This window comes from Physcomitrium patens, chromosome 5, assembly GCF_059467195.1.
Source record: "Physcomitrium patens ecotype Gransden chromosome 5, ASM5946719v1, whole genome shotgun sequence".
Classification (NCBI taxonomy): Eukaryota; Viridiplantae; Streptophyta; class Bryopsida; order Funariales; family Funariaceae; genus Physcomitrium; species Physcomitrium patens.
The window spans coordinates 15,336,592-15,362,048 of record NC_143414.1 but is presented as its reverse complement, the minus strand read 5'-3'; the positions used below and the strand labels follow the sequence as shown (position 1 = coordinate 15,362,048).

The following is a 25,457-nucleotide window of genomic DNA, read 5'->3' as shown; positions in this document are numbered from 1 at the left end:
AGTAGATACAAATAGATTAAAATAAATAATAAATTATAAAAAAGCTTCTTAAAAGCTTCATAGAGGCAACTTTGACTTTATATGCCTTAATAGTTGATTGATAGGTTAAAAACTTGACCAATAAATTAGCTATATTATTGTATTTTGCAAAGTTTGCTTGAGAATGCATTGAGTATTTAATTGTGAAACGTAAAATAGAACTTATAACAAGAAGATCCTAAAAATTCTAATAAAATCCTAAAAAAATTAATTAAATTATAATAATGCTAATTAAACTCCAAAAAAAATCTCAAAGAACTTACAAAAAAACCATAAAAATCATAAATTAACCTTAAAATAATATATAAATAAAAAATTTCTAAAAAATACCAATTATTTTAAAGAAATAATAAAAATAAGAATCCTACTTATATCTTAATCAAACTTTAATATAATCCTCAAAAAATCCTAAACAAATCCTAACCAAATTCTAATGAAATTCTAAACCAATATTAACGAAATTCTAAAAAAATCTTAATCAAATTTTAAAATCTAATCATAGATCAAATTTTAGTGAAACCTTAAATCAGTCTTAATCAACTTTTAATTAAATTTTAATTAAATCCTAATCAAATCCTAAAACTTAACTTTAAATCAAATCCTAATAAAATCCTAAGTCAATTCTAATCAAATCCTAATCAAATCCTAAATCCTAACCAAATCTTAAATAAATCCTAAAAATATCCAAAAACAATTCTACATAAATATTTAAAAAAATTTAAACAAATCTAAGAATATTCTTAATAAATCTTATTAAATTACTATAGCTATTTTGAAACCTCATTAAATATTAATTAAATCATTGATCTTGGCTAAAATTTCACCTAAATTTTAACCCACAAGTAATTTACAATTACACAAAATTTGAGAAGAATCAAACTAATCAATTGAAAGAAAAGCTTTCAAAACCTCTTAGATGTTGGCTGCCCTTCTTTTCCAACTTAAATGTTGATTTCTCAACAAAGATTTCTTCTTTTTAAACTATTTAATTGCTCCAAAATTTAGCTGGTATCTAGATATTTAAGTTTAAAATTCTCTCATCAAGATTCCTTTCAATTAAACAAGCAAATATTGCAAGATTATGAAAATCTTCAATAACCGTAAATTTCAATTATTTGAGACCATAAATCACAAAAACTCTCACAATCTTGAATGTAACAGCTTTATTGACATTAATTTTTATATATATATATATAAATATTTAAAAAAAGCATGATAAAAAATTATCAAATTTTCACTTATAAATAAGCTATGATACTTTCAAAATCATCAAATTTGTAAACTTTGTTTAATTTTTTAAAATCCAAACCTACTAAATACACCTTTTACTTTGAAAAGCTCTTAAAACCTTAATATACCTTCAAATCACATAAAATCAACTTTCAAAAATCTTTTCATGATTTTTCTCTCAAATTCTATTCTCCAATCAACCAAAGTTCTCTAGGGTCACCATAGGTGCACTATTCTGTGCCTTAGGGTCTGATTTCAATCTTACTTCACAACCAATTCTCTCCAAGTATCATTTCTTCATATTTTAAGGTAATTTTTGCTAAAATATATTTTTAATCTTTTCTTAAATATACTTATATTTATTAATCATCTCATTTATTTTAATTTGGCTCATTTATGCCTCTACAAAGTAAATAGAGATTTCTCTTCTAAAAAAGTAGTAATAAGACTAAAGTTTTTATTACCTTATTATTATTATTATTATTATTTTTTATTGTATCTTTTTATTAGGCTCTTCTATAATAATATATATATATATATATATATATATATTTATTTCACTTAATGGATGTGTTACTATACAACAACATATTGCACATATTAATAGTTTGTAGTACAAGCTAATTATGTGGCCCATATATTAAAAACTTCTCTTGTAAATTAAACATGTATCATCCAAGTTAGACATGTGTTAGAGGTTATATAGAACATTGCCATGTAGTTTCTAATTAGATGGTATATATAGAGGCATGAATAAGGTCTTTCTTGCTCTTCTCAACTTCTTTCTTGCTTCTAGTGTAATTTTAAGAGTCTTTAATTTTCTAGTCTTTGATAATAGCCATTTTGGTTTCTTCTTGAATATACATATTTCTTATTTCCATTTTTCTATCTCTCTTTGATACATATTTCACTTGTTTACATATCTTCTTTGAATTCTTGTCCTTGACACATAGTAATTTGGCCAATGAAGTTTTTATTTGCAAATAATAATAAAAAAATAGGAAATAAGGCATAATGTACATTATATAGTTCTTTGTATAAAAGATAATAAAATTCTTGTCTTTTTTGTTGCTTTAGAATCTTATTTTTGAAACTAGAGGCAATTATAAAAGATGTCTAATTTGTAAAATTTGATAGATATAGTAATAATGAAAAAAAATATTTTAATAGTATTATAGAAATTTCAATGATATTATGGTTAAGAAGATTATAATATAATAAGAGTGCAATTAAATCTTGTATGGCTTTACTTGAATATGCAATGCTATTTTTATTTGCTATTTTAATAGCACATTTTAACAAGACTTAAGACTAATAAGAAAATTTAAATCTTACTTTTGTTTGACCTTTGAAGATGGTTATTTTAAAACATGAGATTGTTAGAAACTTAAAATGAAAAAAAATTGTATATTTATTTGTTGAGGTCCATTATAAGAACTTTATTTGTTACTTTGTGATTACTAAAAAATGATAATATTTGTCTAATTGAAAGAGATTTACATTGTTTATGAAAAATAATAACAATAAAAAAAATTAAATTAGTTTTTTTTTTTTTTTTTTTTTTTTTTTTTCTCTCTCTTTTAATTCTAAAGATTCATCATGTAGTATTTAAAAATATAATAAAATAATATCAAAATCTGTTAGAATCAAATATTTTTTATATCTATATTTTTTTATTTTCTAATATCTTTTATTTTTTAAATATTGAAAAGTAATTTATAAATTTCAAGTACTACAAAATTATATTATATATAAATATAATGACAAGCCTTGAATAATAAAAATTTAGAAATTCAAAGCATTAGAAGATTTTATTTTTATTTTTATATAATCATGTTGCAAAGATTTTTTATATTCTAATATAATTTATTAATATACTTGTACTTAAAATATACTACAACTTCATAAGTTCCTTTTATATTATGTTATATACAAGCATATTAAATTACACTCTTATTTGTAATTTTTTTCGATTTGCATGCATTGTAGTTAGTATATTAAATATAAAATTACAAAGAATAACAATATTATGTCATGGTTGGTAGTGCACAAGTATCAAATATAGTAGTATGTCAATTTTTCATATATATTATTATAGATTTTTATTTATTTTTTCATCTAAATTTAATTGTTATAATTATATTCACTTTTGATCTATATATAATATAGTAAAAACCTTGATTATTATATACTATTATAATGATTCAATATCAAATGTTTTATATATTGTTACTTATTTTCATCATATAATTCTTTTGATTTTTTTTATAATCATTACCTTTATTAGAATCATAAAACATAATACTTAAGAAATTATTTGTGTCATTGTATAGTTCATTGTAATAATCATAAAATAAATATTATATAGAATACAACATACTTTTATCTAATGAACAACATACATGTTGTCTTTTTTCTTTTGGAGCTTGTTGTATAAATTTCAAAGACTTTGAATATGCGTAATAGCATACCATTACAATATTTAGTTTTAACATGTATAGTTGAATAAGTAATATTAAGAAAAAAAATCCTTATCTTAAAGATTGAATATGGTCAAATAATATAAAAAATAAAATAAAATTATTATTTTCTAAAAAATAATTATTTTTGGTAATAATTTTAAGTAATATTTTTATAATTTATTATATTAAAATATCTTGATAATATTTAATAAATTAACATTCACTTATAATATTTTTATAATATCACTACTTAAAATAATAAAATTATTATCTTTATAATAAAATTATATAAAATTATTATCTTTATAATAGTTATTTTTACTCTCTTTTGTAGATTTATATGCTAATATAATATATATACTATCTAAAATGCCAATAATCCAAAAAAATACTTATAATTTTAATTTGACATATTTTTATTGTTCTTATCATAGATATATTATACAAGAAACCAAACAAGAAGTTGAATAAAAGAGTCTTAATAAAAAAAATCTTATAAGAACTTAAATAGAAGAGTTTCAGTTAAAAAAACTAGCAAGAACTTGATTAAATGAGATGATTGCAAGATCAATACCAAATGAGGTGAGCTAGAACTCCAAAAAATATACTGTCAAGATTGAGGATCCCTTCAACCTTAACTCCAATATATACTAGGTATTAAGAAGCTTCTTAAGAAATTCTCATGTTGCTTAAAGATGAAGGAAACTTAGGAAGTTTCTCAAGAAGTATCCATGTTGCTTGAAGATGAAGCAATCATAAGAAGCTTTTCAAATAACTTCTTTAATCTCCTTAGAATTTTATTGAATCTGTTAAAGTATTCTAACAAATTAAAATCTTCTAAAATATTTTAGATTTTTTTTAAAAATCTTCTATTAAAATATTTTAAAGATCTTTTAGAACCTTTTAGAATCTATTAAAATATTTTGAGTATCTTTTAGAACCTTTTAGAATCTATTAAAATATTCTAAAAATATTTTTAAAATCTTCTTGTTGGATGTCTATAATATCACTTCTCTTTTTAACTTTGAATTTTACAAAGAACATTGGTTTCATATCTGTAATAGAATGATGAAAACTCAAGTATCATTTTTAAGATTTTTTCATTTGACTTTATTATACTGTAGGTATTTTCTTCCTTGAGAAGGTCCAACTTCACCTTGAGGATGATCTTACAAAAGTTGCAAGAGCTAGAATAATTGATTTAGTAGTAATGATAAGAAAAGCTTAATTCCTTATTGTACTTTGAGATTCATGATCTAAGAAATTTTTAAATACTCTTCAATTAGATATATTAGATTATAAACTAGGTATACTAAATTCTAAGGTTGCTATGAGTAATATTTGCATTCATTGTTATATACAACATCCTAACAATAGCTTCATAGAGAAGTTATTCTAAAATATGTTAAGATTTTTGAAGATAGCATTAATAAACTCTTATACCTTTTTGGCACATTAATTAGATATTGTAGCTGTGCCAATAGATAAAATATTCTAACTTGCCTTTTTTTTTTTTTTTTTTTTTTTTTTCGAGAATAAAGGATTTTTTTTACTTCATATTCTACAAGATTATCTATTTCAAAGCAAGGTAGTGATGGTTTTATTCTTCTTGAAATAATTGATTTTACATATTTATCATAAACATATATATTTATTTTAATAATTACTTATATAATTAAATAAAATTAGATAAAAATAGATTTATTTCATTACATCTTTTAAAAAAGCTTTTTAAAAGCTTTATAGATGTTTTTTTATTTTTATACATATTTGTAATTAATTGGTAGATTAGAAACTTAATCAATAACTTAATTACGTATTATACATATTCATAGCTTGTAGAAAAAGCTAATTATGTGGTGCACATATAAAAAACTTGCCTTGCAAGTTAAGACATGTATTTAGCAAAATCAACACATATTAGAAGTTTTACAGAACATTGCTACATAGCTCCTAGTTTGATAGTATATATAGAAATAATAATAAAGTCTTTTTCACTCTTGTCAATGCCTTTTTAGTCCTTAATCTTATTTCAAGACTTTTTAGTCTTTTTGTCTTTGGAAATAGCCATTCTAATTCAATATATTACTATCTTTGAATGATTTTTTAATCTTTTTGAGTGACAAAAGAGTATTGACCTTTTAGTTCTTTGAAGTTTATATCCTTAATAATATGATAAGAGTGTTAACTTATTTTTCTTATTTTTTTTAGAAGTAAATGAATTACTCTACTTCTATTGTTTTATTTTGAAATTTATAGACTATCCAATTTTAAATAACTATTTAATTTTCTATCATTGATTTTTTGCCTAAAGAAATTGAATTATTCTTCTTTGTAAAAAAAAAATTTGATATTAGAGATTACAGATTAATTTCTTCTAATTTAACTTTTTGAATTTATTTAAGTTATTTTTGGAAAGAAAGATTATTGCTGCTACTCTTAACAGAAGTAAGAATAGATTGGCAACTATTACAAATCTTCATGAACTTATCAACATTCTGAAAGTATAAATCTCACGTATTTTCAATATCAATCATAAAGGCACTATTCCTACACCTATGAAAGAAGTCAATAATGAAGTTCAAAGTCTATACCAAAAAATTATACAATTAAGAAAAACAAAAAAATCACATTTACAATTGAATCCAATGAGTTTTGCTACTATAAGTATAAGAGAGACAAGAATAAGTATGCTAGATAAGTATGCTAGAGAAGTTTCAAGAGTTTTTATAATAGATAAAGCTTTATCTTAGATTGCATCCTTCTCAATACTCTAATGGTTTTATTTAAGTTGCATTCATTGAATTTTTTTTCTAATACTGTTTGTTTTTTGGTTTGCATCTTTGATGGAAAAAGACTCATGACTATTCTATGATTTGAATTCATTTTAAGAAGTGTTTATGCCTAAATTTGGAAAAAATGATTGAGAATGGATAGCAAAGATGAAACTTATATTTTTGTGATAAAAATCGTGTTCAACTACTACATATGCTGCTGAATTCCAAAATCTTACTTGTAATATGGATTGGAATGACAAAGCCCTTATCAATCAATTTTAAAAGAGAATGTTAAAATTTTATTGTTGGAAATATTGACAGAAAATTTATTAAAATAATTTATTGCTCAAGCCATTGCATATAACAATTGATTTTTTGAAAGATGCCAAAAATAAAGATTTTGTTGAAGAAATATAAATCAAGCCATAGTGACATCTTCTAAGTTTTTAAAAATTTACTTATCTAAACCAGAGCCTATGCAAATTGACACAATACGTTTTAAATCTCTTATTGAGCAAGAAGAGACTCATTATTGTCAAGAAGATTTTTGCCTATATTGTAGAGAATCTAAACACACTTCTCAACATTGCTCAAAGAAACAATTCAATTCCAAATAAAGAGAATAGTTGCCAAAGAGAATAAGGTTTCAAAAAACAAGTTTCTATAGCTACAATAGAGATCATGCAATTGAAATCTTGAACAATATCTAATAAAGGTCATATTTTCTATTTAGATCCTTTACCTTGTTTTACAATAGAAGTTTATTTAAGACCAAAAAATCACAAAATCTTAGCCTTATTAGATTTAAGAGAGGGACCAAGATGAATTTGAGGTATTGAAATGTCCAGTTGCATGATCCCTATTATAGTTGGGATTTTTCATTTTTTTGAACAATTAGTCGTATGTTATTTTTTTGGATAGTTTTTAGATTTGTGGCCTTCTTTACTATAATACAAGCATATGCCTTATTCAAATTGATACTTCTTTTTATCTACTATAAGAGGTTTAAATTGTACTACATCAATTTGCATATCATCAAATCCAAAGTATAGAAGTAATGCATTTATTAAAGCAATTAAGTACAAATTTCTAATACATTGCTTTGTCAAAGTCTACAAGCATTGATCTTGATGATATTGATTATTGCACTTTACAACTTAGCTAATAGCTTCATTGAGTGTTTGACGATTAAATAATGATAATAATAGGTCTTTTACATCATTTCTTAGTCTACAATAGAATTAGCTTATAAAAGCTTGTTCATTCGAATTGATATTATAAGCCAATTGCTTTAACTTAGATGTTTAAATTGATGAAGAATAAGACCCTTGATATAATGAATGAATCTTTGTTATTGTCCATCAAACCTTATAATGTTCTCCATATATCTTTATAAATGCTTCTAAAAAAAGCTTCAAAGTTGCTCAAGATTGGAGATCTCTTCTCAAATAAAAGAGCAAATTAAAATAAGGCTTGTCCTATGAATAAGATTTCAATTAAATCAACTCATAATTCCTTATTAGATAGTACTTAGATTGTAGAAAAACTACCAATCAAATTTGGTTAATTAATCCTCAAAACTTAGAGCATATACCATTTAATTTTTCTAGAAGACTAATTGAAGGCTTATTACATTGTTGAATAGGTGAATTTTTTTATTGATGTACATGTGCCACCGCCTATTTGGATGTAAAAGCTTAAGAAAGTGATTCCATCACAGATTGAATTACTCTAAGTCTTGTATCATTATAAAATCTTCCAAAAAGTTCCTAAATTTTAGCAGTTTTATAAGATAAATCATTCAACATGTTCATAATAACATTTAATTTGGACTTGAGAGATTCAATCATATTAACAACTTCAACTCCAACCATCTTAAAAGAGAAAAAATGAATTTTTAAACAATACCATTTTAAAGGATAATACTTTACAACCTTTAAAGTGCTTAGATGCATTTAACAAGAGGGGTAATTTACTTTCTATTAAGCAGAATCAAGCTCTAGAATTAATAAGAAGGCAATTTCAAGAAATTGTAATAGATATACTATATAAGAAACCAAAGAAAAAGTTGAACAAAATAGTTTCAATAAGAAAGCTAACAAGAACTTAATTAAACCAAATGAGTACAAGATTAACATCAAAAGAAGTGACCTAAAACTCCAAGAGATATATTATTATTACTAAGGATTCTTTCAGCCTTGATTCTAATATATATTAGGTATTATGAAGCTTCTTGAGAAGTTCCTATGTTGCTTGAAGAAAAAATAATCTTAGGAAGCTTCTTAAGAAAGTTCCATATTGCTTGAAGATGAAGCAATCTAAAGAAGTTTCTCAAACAACTTCTTTAATCCTCTTAGAACTTTCTAGAATCTATTAGAATATTTTAAGAATCTTTTAGAACTTTCTAAAATATTTTTTAAAAAAATTAGAATCTTATATTAGAATATTCTAAGAATCCTTTAGAATCTTCTAGAACCTAATACAATATTTTAAAAATATTCTTAAAATCTTCTTATTGGATATCCGTAATAATTCTATTAAGATTAAGTATCTTAATAGTTTTTTTTTTTTTTTTTTTTTTTTTGATAAAATTATAACCATAATAATTTTAAAAAATTATAAAATCCATAGCTGAGAGGCAACATCTTCATAATGTCTAAATCTAAATAATTCTGCAACTAATTAAAATTTGACCATATTTTATTGAATATTGCCATAATTGCTTAAAAAAATAAGTTTTATTTTGATATTTTCTAGAAACTTGTAAAATCACTTTCAAGACAATAATAAGTATTTACAAAAAAAATCTTTAGACCAAAAATTTAATAATAATAATAATAAAAATATAATGATAGATATGATTCAAAAGAAACCAAAAAGAAAATAAAAAATATAACCACAATACAATGAGAGAGATTTTTTTTTTTTTTTTTTTTTCCTTTTTTCCTTTTTTAAAATGTGATAAAAGTTTTGAACAAAATATAAATAAATAAGTAAATCTAAACCTATACCACTGAAAAGATTTACTCATTTTATTTTATTTTATTTTAAAATCTCAGATGGTATGTGAAAACATGATAATATCTATACTTTTATCACAGAATATTGATCTTCTGTAATTGCACAAAAATAAAATAGTCTAAATTTTTATAAAAATAAGACTTGATTTTCATCAATGTTTTCACATTTGTTTTAATGACCACTTTAAAAATCTATCTAAATAAAATAATCTGAATTCATTCTCTCTTAACAATGCATTGAGAGCCTAGTTTGTTTTTTTCCAAGCTTATAATCATACTTTTTGGAAATACCTCAAATACTTACTAAGAGAGACACTTTAATATCTTGCTTGTACAATTTAACTTGTGAGCATGTGATGTTAGCTAAATTAATCTACACTTTGAAATAAGTTTGTAGAAACAAAGGAACAAATTCTATGATCTTGAATTTAAAATTTATAAAATACAAATATTTTATGGAGCAATGTGGCATACATACACTTATTATCAAATTAATTGTTGTACAAATTTGGTAATAAGTAATAACAATTGCAAAATAATAATAATCTAGAAAATACCACCTTTATATAGAAACAACAATGTTCTTAATAACAAACTTATATTTATTGTTATTACAATTCTATGTACTAAATTCAACTTGCAAATTATGTAAATTTGGAAGCTGCTGTTTATGAATTCTATGATTCCTTAGTAATTGTCTTACTAGCATGGCTTTAATAAAAATTATTAACTCAAAAACATCATGTATTTTAGTTTAGAAGTAAGACAAAAATATATATTTTTTTAAAATAATTTCTAATATTTCTTTTAATTAAGATATCCAAACCACCAATCTATCAATAAAAGTAATTACTTTTCTTCCGTTGGCTTCTCCATTCTCCAAAATATTTGTAATGAAACCTCACAAAACTTCATGTTTTGAAACCCATTATTTAACTATTCTTGAGTGTCTCGGATTGCGAAGCCAAAAAACTGGCAAGTGTCCGCCACGAGCTTCGGCAGAAACCGGGACTCCGAAGAGCAGCAGCAGCAGATCGATTGATTTCGAGACTAATCGGGCAAGCGAGATGGCGATAACGCCGTGCATGCGACCGCATGAGAAAAATAGAGATCGCCGTGTCGGAACAACCCACCTTTCCGATTCAGCAACGATGCATCGAAATGGTAGATTTACGGCGAGGGAAGTGGACCGGGTGCGCGCAACGGAGCCAGTTGGAAGCGTCGCTCCGAGGCTTTTCGATCCCACACAGAGAGAGAATCCAACCTCCACAATGCTTTCGCGGCGAAACAGTCAACTGTTGCAGTAAAGTGAGGAGGGCTCCAGGGGATCGTTGAGGCATCTCCGCAATAAAACCTTGGCCGCTGCGCAGAATTTCCCAATTCTGACAATGGCCATTTAATAAACTGGAGCAAGAGCTTGCGCCACCTGGTTTGTGGCCGCCACTTGGCATCGCAAGCGTCTCCCACGCCGTTCTCCTCCGCCACTCCATCGCCAAAAGCATCCAAGTATCTAATCTTCGAAGTGCTTCACAAGCTGATTGAATACCAGGGCATAGTTCTATATAATCTGTGAGAGAAAGGAAGAGTTTTGCGATCTTCGAAGCTGAGAAATTCGTTTAGTTGTGATTTATTTTAGGGGTAGTGATCAGATTGCTGCTTGTTTGCAAGTTGTGGGCACATTTTCTGTGTGTAGCGTTGAGTGTACATTTTGAAGAGTAGCTGATTCATTGCTGCAGAACGTGAGTGGTATTCATCCCTGCTGTGCGAGATGGCGGAGACCCTGATGGACGGGAGGTCGTTGAAGAAATTTGTGGAGAATGACCAATTGTGGTCCAAGTTCGTTGATGAGAAATTTGCTAAACTTGATAAGGGCCACACGGGCAAATTGAAACACTCTGATCTCGAACCAGCCATCTCTGGGGTGGGAAAGGCCTTGGGTATGCCTCCTATGGGCAAAGACCCTGAGGCCGATCACATCTACTCTGAGGTCTCAATCCAAAACTCTATGTCTGCTTTAGGTTTTAAGAAAAACAAAACAAGACAAAAATCTTCTTACTGTAGGTTTAAGTTTGCATAGTGGGACAGACGCCAGAGTGTGCATTGAGTGCTGGAGAGCACTTTCTAACAAGAGAGCGTTGCGGCACTTCCAGAATTAGATCTCCGAAGTTTGGATGTGAAAGACAGAAATAAGTAAGATTCTTGTTTCTGTTTTTGATTTTGCTTTGTAGGAAGAAAACCGACGCTTAATCCTAAAAGTGCTAAATCACTTGCAGATGTTCGGCGAATTTACACGGTCAGGGGAAGGGGTAACGAAGGAAACGTTCTCGACTGTGATGCGTGACATACTGTTAGGGCTGGGAGATGGCCTCGAGAGAGAACCAATTGCCATTTCTCGACTGAATGGAAGCAAATTGGAGCAGTGGGCCCGAAGCCCTGAGTTTGAGATTGAGGCCGTGGCTGCCTTCGGTGCTATTGACACCGATGTCAGTGGTCACGTGAAAGCTGGAACTATTAAAAAGGCCATGGGAAGAATTTCCGTGGACCAAGGCATGCCTCCTCAGTCCGATGGTTCGGTAATATTCTAGCCCTGCCATGTTGTAATTTTTTATTTATTGATTTTTTTTTTTTTTTTTTTTTTTTTTTCCCTTTTATGCCGTGATTAGTATTACCTTTTCTGCAACTTCAACTTGGAATTTACTCTTGAAGATGTCACATAGTGCAACACCATGAAGCCTTGCCTCCATCCTGTCCACATTTGGAGCATTGATTCCCGAGGGGGTGTTATCGGAGATATGCTTTTCTCGGTAACATCGAGATTGCGTCAAACAAAACGTGTATTGACAATGTTGATCGTTGCAGGTTTCCGGGTACATTGACAGAGCATTTCAGGAAGTTGGAATCAACGTGAAGCAGGACTTGGACCAGTTTCAGTTTGTGGATGTATACAGGAAGGTGGCACTCGCAGTTGCTAGGCAGATGCAAAACAAACCTCTGACGGTGGCGCATACTGAAAAGATTTTCGATGGTAAACTTATTGGTACTCTCCTGAAGGACAAGGCTGCTTTGGACCTGGTATGTTTCCCTCTCTCTCTCTCTCTCTCTCTCTCTCACTTTGCAGTCTCAAATTTGCGTAATACACGCACTTAGCGTTAGGATTTGCGCATGTATAATTTCTGCAATGTATTGATTTGAGTTTATTCATCCTCTCTTTACATAAAATGCAGCTTCAAGCCACATTATCGATATCATATTCATATCTTCAATATGTGTTTCTGGTATCTACCTATTCATCTATCCATCTAGCTATCACTATCTGTTTATTTCCAAGCCTGCCAATGTGTCTTGTGTATTCTTATCGCAAACTTTTTTCAATAGGCTTTGGAGTTAGCGTGGGAGATCATGCCCAAGACGAGCAATGGTTCTGCACCGAAGAGCTACCTCCGTGTTGGATTGGACACATTGGCGCCACATGCAGGTTTACCCCCTGTAGGAGCAGTGCCTGAGGTAAGAGCTCACTTTGCTCACCTTTAAAATTATGAATCTGACCATTGTATGCGATATTGCTATCCACGCTTCATGTCACAATCTGGCTACATATAGAGCTGCCACCATTGTTACGGGATGTACGCTGTTCAATTTCAGAGCTGGAAATGACTGATGATGCATGGTTTTTGTGCCTCTCCCTCCTCGAATGCCTAGATGTAACGAAATATTTGTGCGTATTCCTAACTTCCGCTATGGTTGCGTAGATGGACAGTGTTGTTAACGAGTCATTCAAAATGATAGATGATGACGCTGTTGGGAGGGTAGATAAACCTGAATTCGATAAATGCATGCTCGAGGTTCTCGGAGGCATCATGCTCCAATTAGAGGGGAAGCCCATCGGGGTCAGAAGCAGTGGCGTAGTGCCTCCTGAAAGGGAGAACAGTTTGAATTCGGGCATGCCGTTTTGAGGAGAGGAACGGAATGGTGGACGATGGCGACGTAGGTTGTGCAGTTGTCCTTCGTTGTCAGTAGAGTTTGCATAAGAATTTTCGCCACATCTTCATGCCTGTATGATAGCCAGCCAAGGAATCACTCTCCAACAAGCTTGTAAACTTAGTTCGTGTTTCTTGTGGCCACGAATAAATCTTATCACGTCTATATTCAACATTCTGTGATAAATTGAAAGACTGTACAGCCTATTGATTTGCGTTTCTACGATTGTTGGTAACCAAGGCGCAATTCTTCAAGCTGTAAGTTAAGACGATACCGATTCTTAGTCACCAACAAACCGCGATCAGAAGCGACAAGTACCACCACTATGGGCTTACATTTCTTGGCTGTGAGAGAATGAAATACTCAAAGGATTTTACATGCTTATCGAATTGGGTGTGGTATACAATTTCTGTTCTGCATTAAAGACACTTCTACCCAATAACCCTAATATGACGGAAAACTACGTCCAGTTTCTTTGGCAAGCTCCTCTTCGTTGCCCAAGGAACATGACAAAGAAATGTCCACATAACTTGCCCACAGCAATATTACCAGTAGTGATCAGAAGAGAGGATTGTTTAAACAGAGAAACGCACTGGTTTAGATTCGATTACAAATTGTCTGATGTTACGCAGAGACGAGGTAAGGCTCGACGTTTGCGTATCCAATGCCTGCTCACGGCGTACATGAACCGATCCGACCACCATCTGGCCCTTGGCTACTCATTCCACCATTGCTCATCTCTAGCGATACACATTGATTGCAAGGTGAAGCTGCTCTTGCCTGTGACACTATTTACAACCAATTCCGTCTCAGTAACATTCTCAAATGCGTCCCTTGACGAACTATCTCAGCGAATTAGCACTCCATCCGCAGTGAATGGCGCTCTTTAAAACTCTCCTGTTGCTTGTGTCGTGTTTAGCATTGTTTCTGCTGGTCACATTGTCTCAGATGGCTGATTCTACCGCAATCCTCTGGGGCGACAAGGAGATGCCACCCACATTGAGGGGCTCTATCCATCGAGGCACGACATTCAATGTGACATCCCCAATTGTGCACAATACCAAGCAAATCCAAACGACAGGCGTTCCTCGGCGACGACCGCCATCAGGGCCAAACCCTGAAGGAAACTTTGAAGTGAACGCCGCTACCAAAGGGAATGGCAAGCATGGAACCATGGTACAGAATGTGGAAAAAAGTGCAACATCTGCTGCTGTCTTGCAAAAAAATACATGAATGAGCAGGCAAAGATCAATGCATGAGCGGTCGCTGAGGGCTACCCATCTGGAACGTCACTCGAAACCGTTGGCAATTTCTCAGATAACATTATCTAGAGGAGATTGTAGCATTGATCCTTCAGATACGTGCTTCTTGAAAGATTTGGATCTTAGACTCGATATCTTTATTATGTGCATAGTACGTCAATTCGTCCATAAAACTTTATCCAGCTGCAAAAATATAAACTTAGAAACATTGCTGGAGGTGAGAGTTTCGTTGGAGGTAGCACGACACTCCGCTAAGAGTGTTTATCAAATACGTTGTCGCTAATTTTCTCCTCAGAAATAGCTAAATTTTGTCAGAATCAAAGATTTGTTTCCGAATAATCTGTGAACATTTGAATCCTGTTGAGTTGTTCCGGAGAGTTGAAGTTCGTTGTTGAGTGCTGCTAAACGAGAAATAATTGAATAGAACTGAGCAAGGTGCAACTTCTCTCCAGAGCAACAACACTATGAAGCAGATCCTCCATATTAAACTAACACCGTCAGGTGGCAACGCCTCTCCTGAAACAGAATCAATTAAGGGAATCAAAAAAACATCTAATCATTGGTTTGTTTTAGAAATACATACAAAAATTGATATTATCTATGGACAAAAAACAATGAACAGTGCAATCTCCAAAACCATCCAACCATAACTCCAAGTTATAACTGCATAATCATCTCACAATTACCACTCTCAAACAATTCCCCAACGGTGAGATGCAACTACAAAGCACAGAGATTCTCTTTTTCATATTCCAAACGACAGCGTCCAAACCCACGCCCCGAAACGAACCCACCCAAATTTGAAACTTCGCATTGAGAAGTAAGAAGAACCTGGGTATCGTTGACGCCATGATATCCATAGTGCAGAAGAACAACTCTTCGTGATTCTGTGCGATGCGGCAGGCCGTTATAACCCATGCGTGCATGCAGTGAACCCCATTGGCAAGTTAATCGCTAAGGCTAAGTTCTAAGCCTCCGCTGTCATAAAACAGTATCCAGGCTCCAGATTTGACTCGGACTCATCAGCCGCCTAGAATCCATAGCTTTACATGCTGCCAGCGTGTGATAGAAAGAGCCAAATTGGACCGAGCTACGACGTGCCGCGCGCCGCATACACCACACAAAACTCACTTTCTATAACACACACACACACACACAGTGCTACTAAAAAAAACTCTACCAGGATGCGGCTACTAGTAAGTGTGTGTGTGAGTGAGTGTGTGGGGTGGGTGAGGCTTTTTCCCTCTGACGAAGCCAAGTCTCGCCCCCACCAACACAGAATCGATGGCCGGATTCTCCACGTCACGAACTGCGAATCATTCACTTCTTCTTCTTCTTCTTCTTCTTCTCCTTCATCATCAATCCCCACACTCCTCCTTCTTTCTCGTTCAGAAGTTTCGCTACCTGGAGAATATCCCTTCTCTGCTGCATCTTTGCTGGTTTGCCATTCATAGAGCTCCTGGATTCTCTCGCCTCGGCACTCCCACTCCCCCGTCTTCCCTGCAAAAGTAACCACTTCTATGCCTCTCGAGATTTGCCGTTTCTCTTCCCCTAGAGTGGACCCCAACGTCGATGTCGCCATGTCTATCCTGATCTCTGATCTTACCCGGACTAGAAAGCTTGTTTTTGCGGTGTTTGCTTTTTTCTGTTGTTTTTGGTTATTTTGTATTTCTTCTCTGTATCTTGGACTTTGTGTTGTCTAACACTGTGTTGAGTGAAAGTGGAAGGATTACCAAGGAACCAAGTTTCATGCTCGCTTGGATACTTTTGCGACTGTTGTTAGCGATGAGTTACAGATCCGATGGTTTGCAGTTGCAGACCTTTTGGCTTCAATCTGGCATTGTACATATCCATAGTGTTTCTGTTAGAAATGAACGAAGCACCCTCTCCCCTGTATATCATTCATCTGAGGGATGACATCAGCAAACAGAGTCAGTTCATATTGTGTGAACTATCTCCACGAGATGAAAGCTTAACCGCGCGCAATTTGTAATAAGGGCCACTACTACTAGTACATCTGATATCCTTTGTATATAAGCCTTTGGCTGAAGACTCAAAATTATCTCTTGAAGTAAAGCTCATCGTTTTCACGGCATCAAAGCGATCCCTGGCCCTGATGAGAGGGTAGGACATGAGGGCTTTGCACGGAAACACTAGAGAGTGTATTCAGAGACCAAAATGAGTGCTGTCCCTGGCCCTGCGAGAAGATCAGCAGTAAAATAGTGTGAGAAAGTGTGACTAGCTTCCGTGAGAGAACATGGCAGAACGGAGAGATCTGTCGGTAGGCGAATCTAATAAACTAGAGGGACTCAGTAATTACCATGTGTGGAGGTTAAAAATAAGGGCCATTTTTCAGAGTGAGAACTCGTGGGAGGTAGTTGAAAGTGCGATCTCACCGACAATATTTTTGGCCGTTCTACCTAGCAGAAGACACGGAACAGAGCAACAACCATGTTACCTGAAGACCATTGCATGCAGAGCGATCACCATGTCAGCGAAAGACTCGCAGGTCGATACTGTAGCAGAACACGAGGATCTCGCTTCTGCATGGGAAAAGCTAAGAGCACTTTATCAAAACGGAGATCCATTCATAGTTTTGTTCGTCACAAACCAACTAAACCAGATGAAGATGCCAGAGGGAGGAGTAATGGAAGAATATCTCAACAAGGCAAGGGAGCTCAAGAATTGCCTGGCTGCGTGGGAAGAACTGGTGTTTGATCACAGATTAGTTCAAGTTGTACTCAATAGTCTACCAAGATCATATGAGTACATCATACCTACAACCACAAATAGTGCGATGTTCCTCACGTTTGATAGAATAAATGTAGTGCTGTTGACAGAGCACCACAAGCTGCAGCACCGAAATCTGCATTTGGGTGATAAAGAAGCGTTGTCAGTGTAGCTTTGCGAAGGAGCCAAAATTACCTCAAGAGGAGGAAGGAGCTCATACAGTCAAGGCTGAGGACGTGCTTTTGCCAGCTACCTAAGCAAGGGAAGTTCACCATTTGAGAAGGCGCATGAGTAAAAAGGGAAAATCGAGGTCGTGTGCTACGTTTGCGGCAAACGAGGCTATTATGCACAAGCTTGCAGAAACCGCTAAGGTCCAATAGAGTTGCATGCAAATTCTGCAAATTCAGTAGAAGATCACGACGAGCAGAATGATGAATCAAAAAAAGAAGCGATCAAAGAGGTACCAGAGGTGGCCTTCATCAAACTGCAAACCAATCTAGACAAAGGGTGTAGCTGATACATGGATTTGGGGGCAACTAAACATGTCACGGGATCCAAACAATGCTTAGAATTCATTGAAAGCATAGGTGATAGGAGAAAATCAGTTACCACTAAAGGAGGAGAGAAACACAAGATTGAAGGAATAGGAGATGGTTACATGTGCACAAGAGAAGACAAATAAAGTTGGATAACGTTATTTACATCCCGTCCTTGAAGCGTAATCTCATGTCAGTAGACACACTGATCGACAGAGGTAACATGGTTGTGTTCATGAAGAATAAATGTTTTGTTCTCAACAATTCTAGTAATAGATTAATCATAAGATCTGGCAGCAGAGGCAATGGTTTCTACATACCACATTAGTCTTATAAGATTTGTAATATTTTGTCAGTTTATATTTTAGTATCTGTACCAATAATGATGATAATATCAAATCTAAGCCAATAATACAAGAAAAAATATTGGCAATAACATTTAAACTTTTAATTCAATTTGTATTTGTGAAGATGTAAGTTACCAATGACATGTTTTGTGTAAGACTATTTCTTGATAGTAGAAGGAATAATGTCAATTTTTTTGTTTTAAAGAAGTAATCTGAGTATTTTTTTAAGATCTTAATATTATGTCCTAAACTAAAAGGCATTAGACTATATTATTCACTCTCATAAAGTATAATGTTTTGAGCAAATTTTGTCTAGGAATATTTAAAAATTAATATTATAAGAAGCTTCTTCAATATTCTTTATCATTTTGTCTTATTAATAGAAGTTAGAGACCTCTTTATGTGAATTCTTGGTATTTTGATGTTTAAAGAGAAGACATGGCTAAAATTGTTTGATAATAAAGTAATCTAATTTTTCTTATAAAGTTAAAGATAAAAGACTGTAAATACTTTATAGAATCTATTAAAGTTATTATTGACTTTTTACAAAGCACAACAAGTAGGCAAATTAATACTTTTGAATTAAGAGGATTAAATCTCAATACTATTGTTATTACAAAGATTATGATATATTTAGGAAGCACAAGGTTTATTGTTGTGGTAAGTCTTATACAAAAAAATAATACTTTTATCTACTATCTTTAATATTTACTATCTTTGAAGTATTACTTTATCTTCTAAAATATATATATTTTAGATAGTAAATGTATTGAATCCTAAGCATAATGTTATATGCTTTACATTCATAAAAAAATAATTTTAAGATTTTAAGAAAAAATTATAAAAAAATGTTCAATAAGATTTTATATATAAAAAAATTATATTAAAATTAATAATCTAAATTATATTTTAATAAATTAAACATAAAAGATATATAAAAAATACTTAGTATTTTATTTTAATACTCAAAGTACTTAGTTTGTTTTAAATTTCCCTTTTATATTTTAACACTTAATTTCTTTGATTTACTCAAACATATTATTTGTTGGTGCCTTTTCACTTCTATTTAATCCTTAAAATATTATTTCTTTCTCTTTACTTTAGCCTCATAAGATAAGATTGTTATTTTTTCTTATTAAGAATCTCTACATATAGTCAAATAAGAAGCCTTGTTATTTGGTCTAATAAAAAGCCTTTATTTGTGGTCAAATAGTAGGCCTCACCATTCATTCCAATAAAAAGGCTTCTCTTGTCTCTCAAACCTAATCCTATGCTATTCATTTCACCTAAGCTTTTGAATTATTAATCTAATTATCAATTACTAATTATTCAAACAAATCAAATAACTCTATATTAATATAAGTATAATTATATATTTGATATAATGTCAAACACATATTCTTATTTTTTAAAAAACTTGTAAACAACTCACATTACAAATTGATTGCATGATAAATATATTAAGAATGAATTTATCAGTTATAACAGAATTGTAGATTTATTGTTAAAAAATCACATATTTAGTTTAACTTGTTGTTTTATTAGACAACATACAACTCAATTGTCATATGTATGTTGTATGTTGTCAACATACAAAAGGTTCTTAGTAACAATAGGTTAAAAAAAAATCAAAACTTAACTTAAAGCTTAAGAAAATTTTGGGCATTTTTGTTCTTATCAAAAAAAACAATAATTATCCATGTGTAAGCAATATCTCTTGCAAAGCCTTTCAAAAGATTTTAAAAGCTTATTGCCAATATGTTCTTTATTCTATTAAAATTCCAATTAAAAATAAAAAAAAATAAAAAAATAAAAAAAACAACCATAATTACTTTTGGAAAGTGTCATTAATTAACATAACTCATGACATATTACAAGTTGCCAAACAATGATAAAATTGATTTGTGGTCGATGCATACACTGTTGTCAGTTAGTAAAACATAATATTTACTGTAAAAATAAACTTCATTAAAAATGTTAAGTAAACTATCTTTTTAACCAAAAAAAAAAAAATCAATAAAGATTACACAACGTTTTAATTATATTATAGATATATTTACTTACATACAAATAGACGTAAAATGTTTTACTCATGTTCACATACACACAAGAAGACTAAGTAACTTCAATAATACATTCAGAAGTAACAGCCATAAGCAACACACTAACTATCCGTAGCTTACTTCACAATGCGATTTGAGGATGATAGCAGCTACCTTGATATTGATACTCATCGCGAACATGTTTTTCGCAACTGATAGCAAGCAGCAGGATATCGTAAGGACTTGACATTGCAAAGACAGCGAAGGTGGCCTACGAATACCAGCGTCTACATTTATGTAAAGATTTTGCAGCAAAGAGTGTTTCCAATACAATCTTACCCATTGCTCAAGAAATGCGAAGACGATCTGCTCTGCCTTCACTGCACTATTCGTTTTGTTGCTCTGTAAGCTTGATGTAGTTCAGGTTGAAAATTTTCGCGAAAGTTGAATGTTGAGTGCTACAGACAACAGTACATTGATACATGTTATTCTTAATATTATTGTTATTTATTAGTAGAGACGCGATTGCAAACGTGTATAAACAACTTCCGTTAGCCCACACATAGGACACTTACCAGCTGCAGTAGCGAGGACGTAAGGCGTGCAACTCAAAGTCTAGAATTCCGATGAAAGCATGAGGTTATCAAGAGCGCAAGTTATGAATACGAGAGCTGCAAGCATGCACTTACGCATATCAACACGAACTAACAGATGCAGAATGGATATGCACCAGAAGTTATTATCCTCTTCTTGCTACATACAAGCTGCATCTACGGATATTGGTAGGCCCACATTAATGCATCACTTGGTTGAACACGCAAATCCCAACAACAGTCATCAATAGCGATAATGTCAGAAAACAGAGGTGTCTACAAAATAGTTGTATTTAGAGAATCCGCCTTGTTGCAGCAGTTTCATTAGGAAGCGTACAACAGTCAATCTAAATAAGTGAAACATTAACGAGTTGTCCTCTCTAAATACCTATGTATCCTTGGTTTGAACAGTTACTCCATCAGAGCCTGCAATGATAACTGCGCTGGCCATGTTCAAGAAAAGACCATGATCTACCACACCTTCTAGTGCAGAAATTGCGTGAGCTGCAGCATTGGCATCTTTAATGGGCTCCTGCAGACAGGTTCAATAAAACAAGTTCAATTAACCACTAAAATCGAACTGAAGATGGTGCTGGGTCTATACATGAAAGGGCTAACACGCTATCACATTGGTAACACATGTTCGTGCGCTCCGCGTAAAGATTCACACATCTCTAATACCTGGAAATAAAGATCGATGATGTAGTTCGAGTTGTCAGTCACATACGGCTTGTCTCCATCCATACGCAGTTCAACCTAGAAGGAGAAACAAAGATGTTGTCAGTATTTAAAGTAGAGACCAGAATAGTTCACCAACAACATGAAGTATTTGAGTCACATATATCGCTGGTACCCAATACCACAAAAGAATCCATTCCGACCAACTGCAGATAGGACAAAACAAAAGTGGAGGCGAATCAGCATACCTCACACCCAGCAACTTCTGGAAGATTCTTCAGGCGTTCAGCGTTGTACTTCCAGCAAAACTGGACAACTTCCACAGGCATAGCCAATCCACTGCCTCCAAGTCCCTTCACCAACTGCAGTATTCACAAGCCATATGTGACTGACAATTCATAAACAAATCATCGCTGCTTACACAGAAATTATGCAAGAAAAACACCAGAGAGGGACATAGCATGTGATGTATCATTATAGGCAGTAGTCAAAACTATGGGAAAGCTTCACAAACTCCAATCGAATCAAAATCGTCCGTCCCTCGTAAGAACAATCATCATTCCCGCAGTAAGAGAGACGAGTAAAAACAATCACCTTGGTTTCGTCAACAATGACTACAAACTTTGCTGATGCTTTCTCCACCATCTATGAAAACACGAACCATCAGAATCATGAGGTTTCGAATCGTTATCAAGCAGTAAGAAATAAAAAAATAAAAAATAAAAAATAAAAAAATACGAGTAGGGATAAAGCACCTAACAAGCATCTAAGTTCATACACAGCGATGCTATCTCTGACAAACACTGCTTCTGTGAGACAAAAATATACCTTTTCACGAAGTAAAGCTCCACCTCGCCCCTTCACAAGATTGAGATCGGGATCCACTTCATCGGCTCCATCGATCGCCAAATCAATCTGATGTCAACATTAGAAAATTCAAGCAAGGTGATGTCAGTGTCTATTTCATTAGTACGTTCAGCATAATTAGAAATTTGCTAATTCCAATACAGAAACCAAGCCTCAAAATTGATAGTTATGAACGAAACACTAGATACGTCCATGCTTACTCAGATACTTCCAAAAGACATTTATATGAATAGGCTTTACTGCAACCATTACCTTAGGATGATCGTCCAAAACAGAAAGAGGAATACCCAGAGATGCAGCCTGTTCTGCCGTTCTCTGCGACATCAACAAGATTTGTGAGTAAACGACAACATCCAGATTCTAATCTGCTATAACAACCATACTAATGGTGAACCTCATACATGTGGATAGAAAAAATCGGTTAAAAGGTTTCAAAGGATGTTTGAGTGCATAAGATCAAGGGATAGACTAAATTCATGACAAAGCTGGACCTACCTTTGAAGTAGGCACTCCAACGATATCCGTCAACTTTCCTTCCTGCAAAATTTGCGGATCTTCAGCACCAGTGTACATCTTCCCAATGAAGAGGCTCAGGCTATGCATTGAAGGGTCACATCCCACCACTATAATAAAAATATGAAAACACGTACAATTTGGAACTTAAGACTACATTCAAGATACACAAGCTTCCGCAACAACGAGGACGATTAAACAAACCTTCAAAAGCTCGCCAATCTTCGCAACTGCAAATGCAGCTGTGGAGCCTGTGCCCAAACCCAAAACCATGCCACTCTTGACATATTCCACTGCCTGCAACCACAAGACACGAATCGTAAATTAAACACGATCGATTTACCCGATAACATTACTAAGCACTAAGAGTACATCGATTTCTCTATAATATCTGACCAAAACAACACGAATTTACTACCAAGGGATATTGTTTTTAAATTATGGTAGAAATCATGCAACAGCACCTTCTCAGCAGCGATTTTCTTCAGCTCATCTTGAGTAAGAGCCTGGGTAGCTGCATTTGAACAACATCCAAACCTGTCAAGTGTTTTGCTACGCTCTGAGTAGACAGGAGGGCGGTGTTATAATTGACCTAGGGATCCCCATTTAGAAGTACTATCTCTTCTCCACAAATGATTGCGATACGATTCACTTGCTACAACTTAGTCAGAATCCTCAAATGTTTCTCACAACATTTACCAGGACACACAATTCACATCAGTCCAGCTGGAAGTAACGAGTAGAATCTATCGAACCAAGTGCTTCCACCAGAAAATCGCAATGGCAGGGCTAAGCTTCATTAGAGATGATTCGAGGACACAGATTCAAAGACTCACGGAAAGGTAAATTGCCGCTGATAACACAAGACATAATCTATTTTGTATATCCTTCAACTCCGTAGTTGCTCTCCAATCAGAAGATCCAGCTAAAACATGGGGTTCGTGAAGCACTACCACAGTTGTGTACATGATTCGCATCCACTTGCGCGACCGGTTTACAATCTCAGTGGTAGAACACATGATTGGAGGGTGACATAATAATTTCAAGTGTAATGGAAACTGTTGAAATCAACAATTTGTGTTCCTCAACTCAACAACTAATTTGCAGAGCATGCGACAACCAGGAGTGAAGCGCATGAAAAGTTATGAAGACATCGTAAGTACGTCAGGACCACGACCTGAATTCTTAAACTCGCAAATTCGAAAGGACAAAAACAGTAAAATCGGCCAGAAACACGTTCATTCTCTCCCAAAACGTCAAACAACTTCGCAATGCAAGCGAGGGTCGACAAGTGGCGGATATGGTCACTTTCCGCAGAGCGACTCAGCCAATGCAGGAAGCTACGAACGAGACAAAGACACACACCACAACTTCTCCAGAGACAAACTACCCGCCCCCCCGCCACGACTAACTGTATTAGACAATACCACAAAAACAAAACCTCTTCACTCCCGACACAATGCCATATCTAGTAGCCAATTCCCCCAACATACCCTACAAAGGACTCCCGAAACGTCACTCAATTATACCAAATGCAACACAAAACGCCCCTCGAAACTGAACCAAAACCACATCACAGCGACTCGCACCTTGCGATTGCGCACGAGGAGCGAACGTCATGGCGTTAGATTTCTTCGGCACGCTCCCGAACCCGGCCTGCTTCTGCACTACTTCCCCGCCGCACAGCAACGTCGACGACGCCCCGAACGACTTGACCGAAAGCTGCGTAGTGGATGACGATGACCCCGACACCGAACTGCGCGGAACCGAGACCACCGCTACGCCCGACGCTCCAGTGGGCGCTTGACTTGCCAACATGGCCGACGACGCCATAGCTGCTCCTGCTGCCTGCTGCTGATGCCGCTACCGCACCAGGTGCCGAACTGCGATTTCGCAAGGGGGGCTCGATCAGGGAGGGAGGGCAGGGGGATGAGGCCCAGAGATGGAATAGAATGTCCAGCAGTTTCGAAAATTCCCTTCGATCTCAATTCAGCTCTCAATTCAATGTTATCCCGCCCCCGCGCTCCGCTTAGCTCGAATATGGGCGGGGTTGGTGCTCTTCATCCTCCTCTTCTATTCGTTCATCAGTCGATTCTTCATTCATCCACCCTGATGTGTGAGGCTTGGCTATGTGAGTGCCTGAGGAAGCTTTCTCAGCCTTAGGAATTGAGATTGGCCTCTTCTTTCATCTCCTCCACATCCTCCTCCTCTTGCTGGGTTTGTGAGTGTGAATGAGTGTGTGTGTGTGTGTGTGTGTGTGCTCTCCCTTTTCTCTTTGACCAATACTGTTCCAATATAGTTGATTAGTTTTTCATAGACTACTTTAATCCCATTCTAGAATACATTGAGAACCTTTGAATTTGGGAAAAATGAATGGGTTATA

At 33.5% G+C, this 25,457-nt stretch overlaps 2 protein-coding genes and 2 long non-coding RNA genes across 6 annotated transcripts; 1 reads left to right on the top strand and 3 right to left on the bottom strand.

Moving 5' to 3' along the window:
* The first annotated feature begins 11,050 nt into the window (after positions 1-11,050).
* LOC112282653 (uncharacterized) lies at positions 11,051-15,126 on the top strand. 3 transcript variants are annotated; one of them, XM_073534214.2, is made up of 6 exons: positions 11,051-11,515; positions 11,802-12,101; positions 12,388-12,600; positions 12,904-13,032; positions 14,139-14,270; positions 14,455-15,126. In XM_073534214.2, exons 1-6 carry the CDS (start codon positions 11,297-11,299, stop codon positions 14,737-14,739), a joined length of 1,278 nt encoding a protein of 425 aa, XP_073390315.1. In that variant the 5' UTR covers positions 11,051-11,296; the 3' UTR covers positions 14,740-15,126. The 3 variants fall into 3 exon arrangements, with proteins under 3 accessions (XP_073390315.1, XP_024376333.1, XP_024376331.1); XM_024520565.3 differs by lacking the exons at positions 14,139-14,270; positions 14,455-15,126 and adding an exon at positions 13,339-13,678; XM_024520563.3 differs by lacking the exons at positions 14,139-14,270; positions 14,455-15,126 and adding an exon at positions 13,278-13,678.
* LOC149989304 (uncharacterized) lies at positions 14,078-16,066 on the bottom strand. The gene is made up of 2 exons (XR_016503097.1): positions 15,600-16,066; positions 14,078-15,284 (listed from the first exon to the last, which is right to left on the bottom strand). It is a non-coding gene; the product is annotated as an uncharacterized LOC149989304 (long non-coding RNA).
* A 4,326-nt stretch (positions 16,067-20,392) lies between these two features.
* On the bottom strand, positions 20,393-20,902 carry LOC141045389 (uncharacterized). The gene is made up of 2 exons (XR_012217500.2): positions 20,763-20,902; positions 20,393-20,635 (listed from the first exon to the last, which is right to left on the bottom strand). It is a non-coding gene; the product is annotated as an uncharacterized LOC141045389 (long non-coding RNA).
* A 387-nt stretch (positions 20,903-21,289) lies between these two features.
* On the bottom strand, positions 21,290-25,075 carry LOC112282999 (putative ribose-5-phosphate isomerase 3, chloroplastic). Its single transcript, XM_024521279.3, has 10 exons — positions 24,664-25,075; positions 23,539-23,588; positions 23,279-23,371; positions 23,057-23,098; positions 22,814-22,876; positions 22,523-22,609; positions 22,289-22,339; positions 21,943-22,056; positions 21,698-21,772; positions 21,290-21,548 (listed from the first exon to the last, which is right to left on the bottom strand). Exons 1-10 carry the CDS (start codon positions 24,905-24,907, stop codon positions 21,405-21,407), a joined length of 963 nt encoding a protein of 320 aa, XP_024377047.1. The 5' UTR covers positions 24,908-25,075; the 3' UTR covers positions 21,290-21,404.
* Between the last annotated feature and the right edge of the window lie 382 nt (positions 25,076-25,457).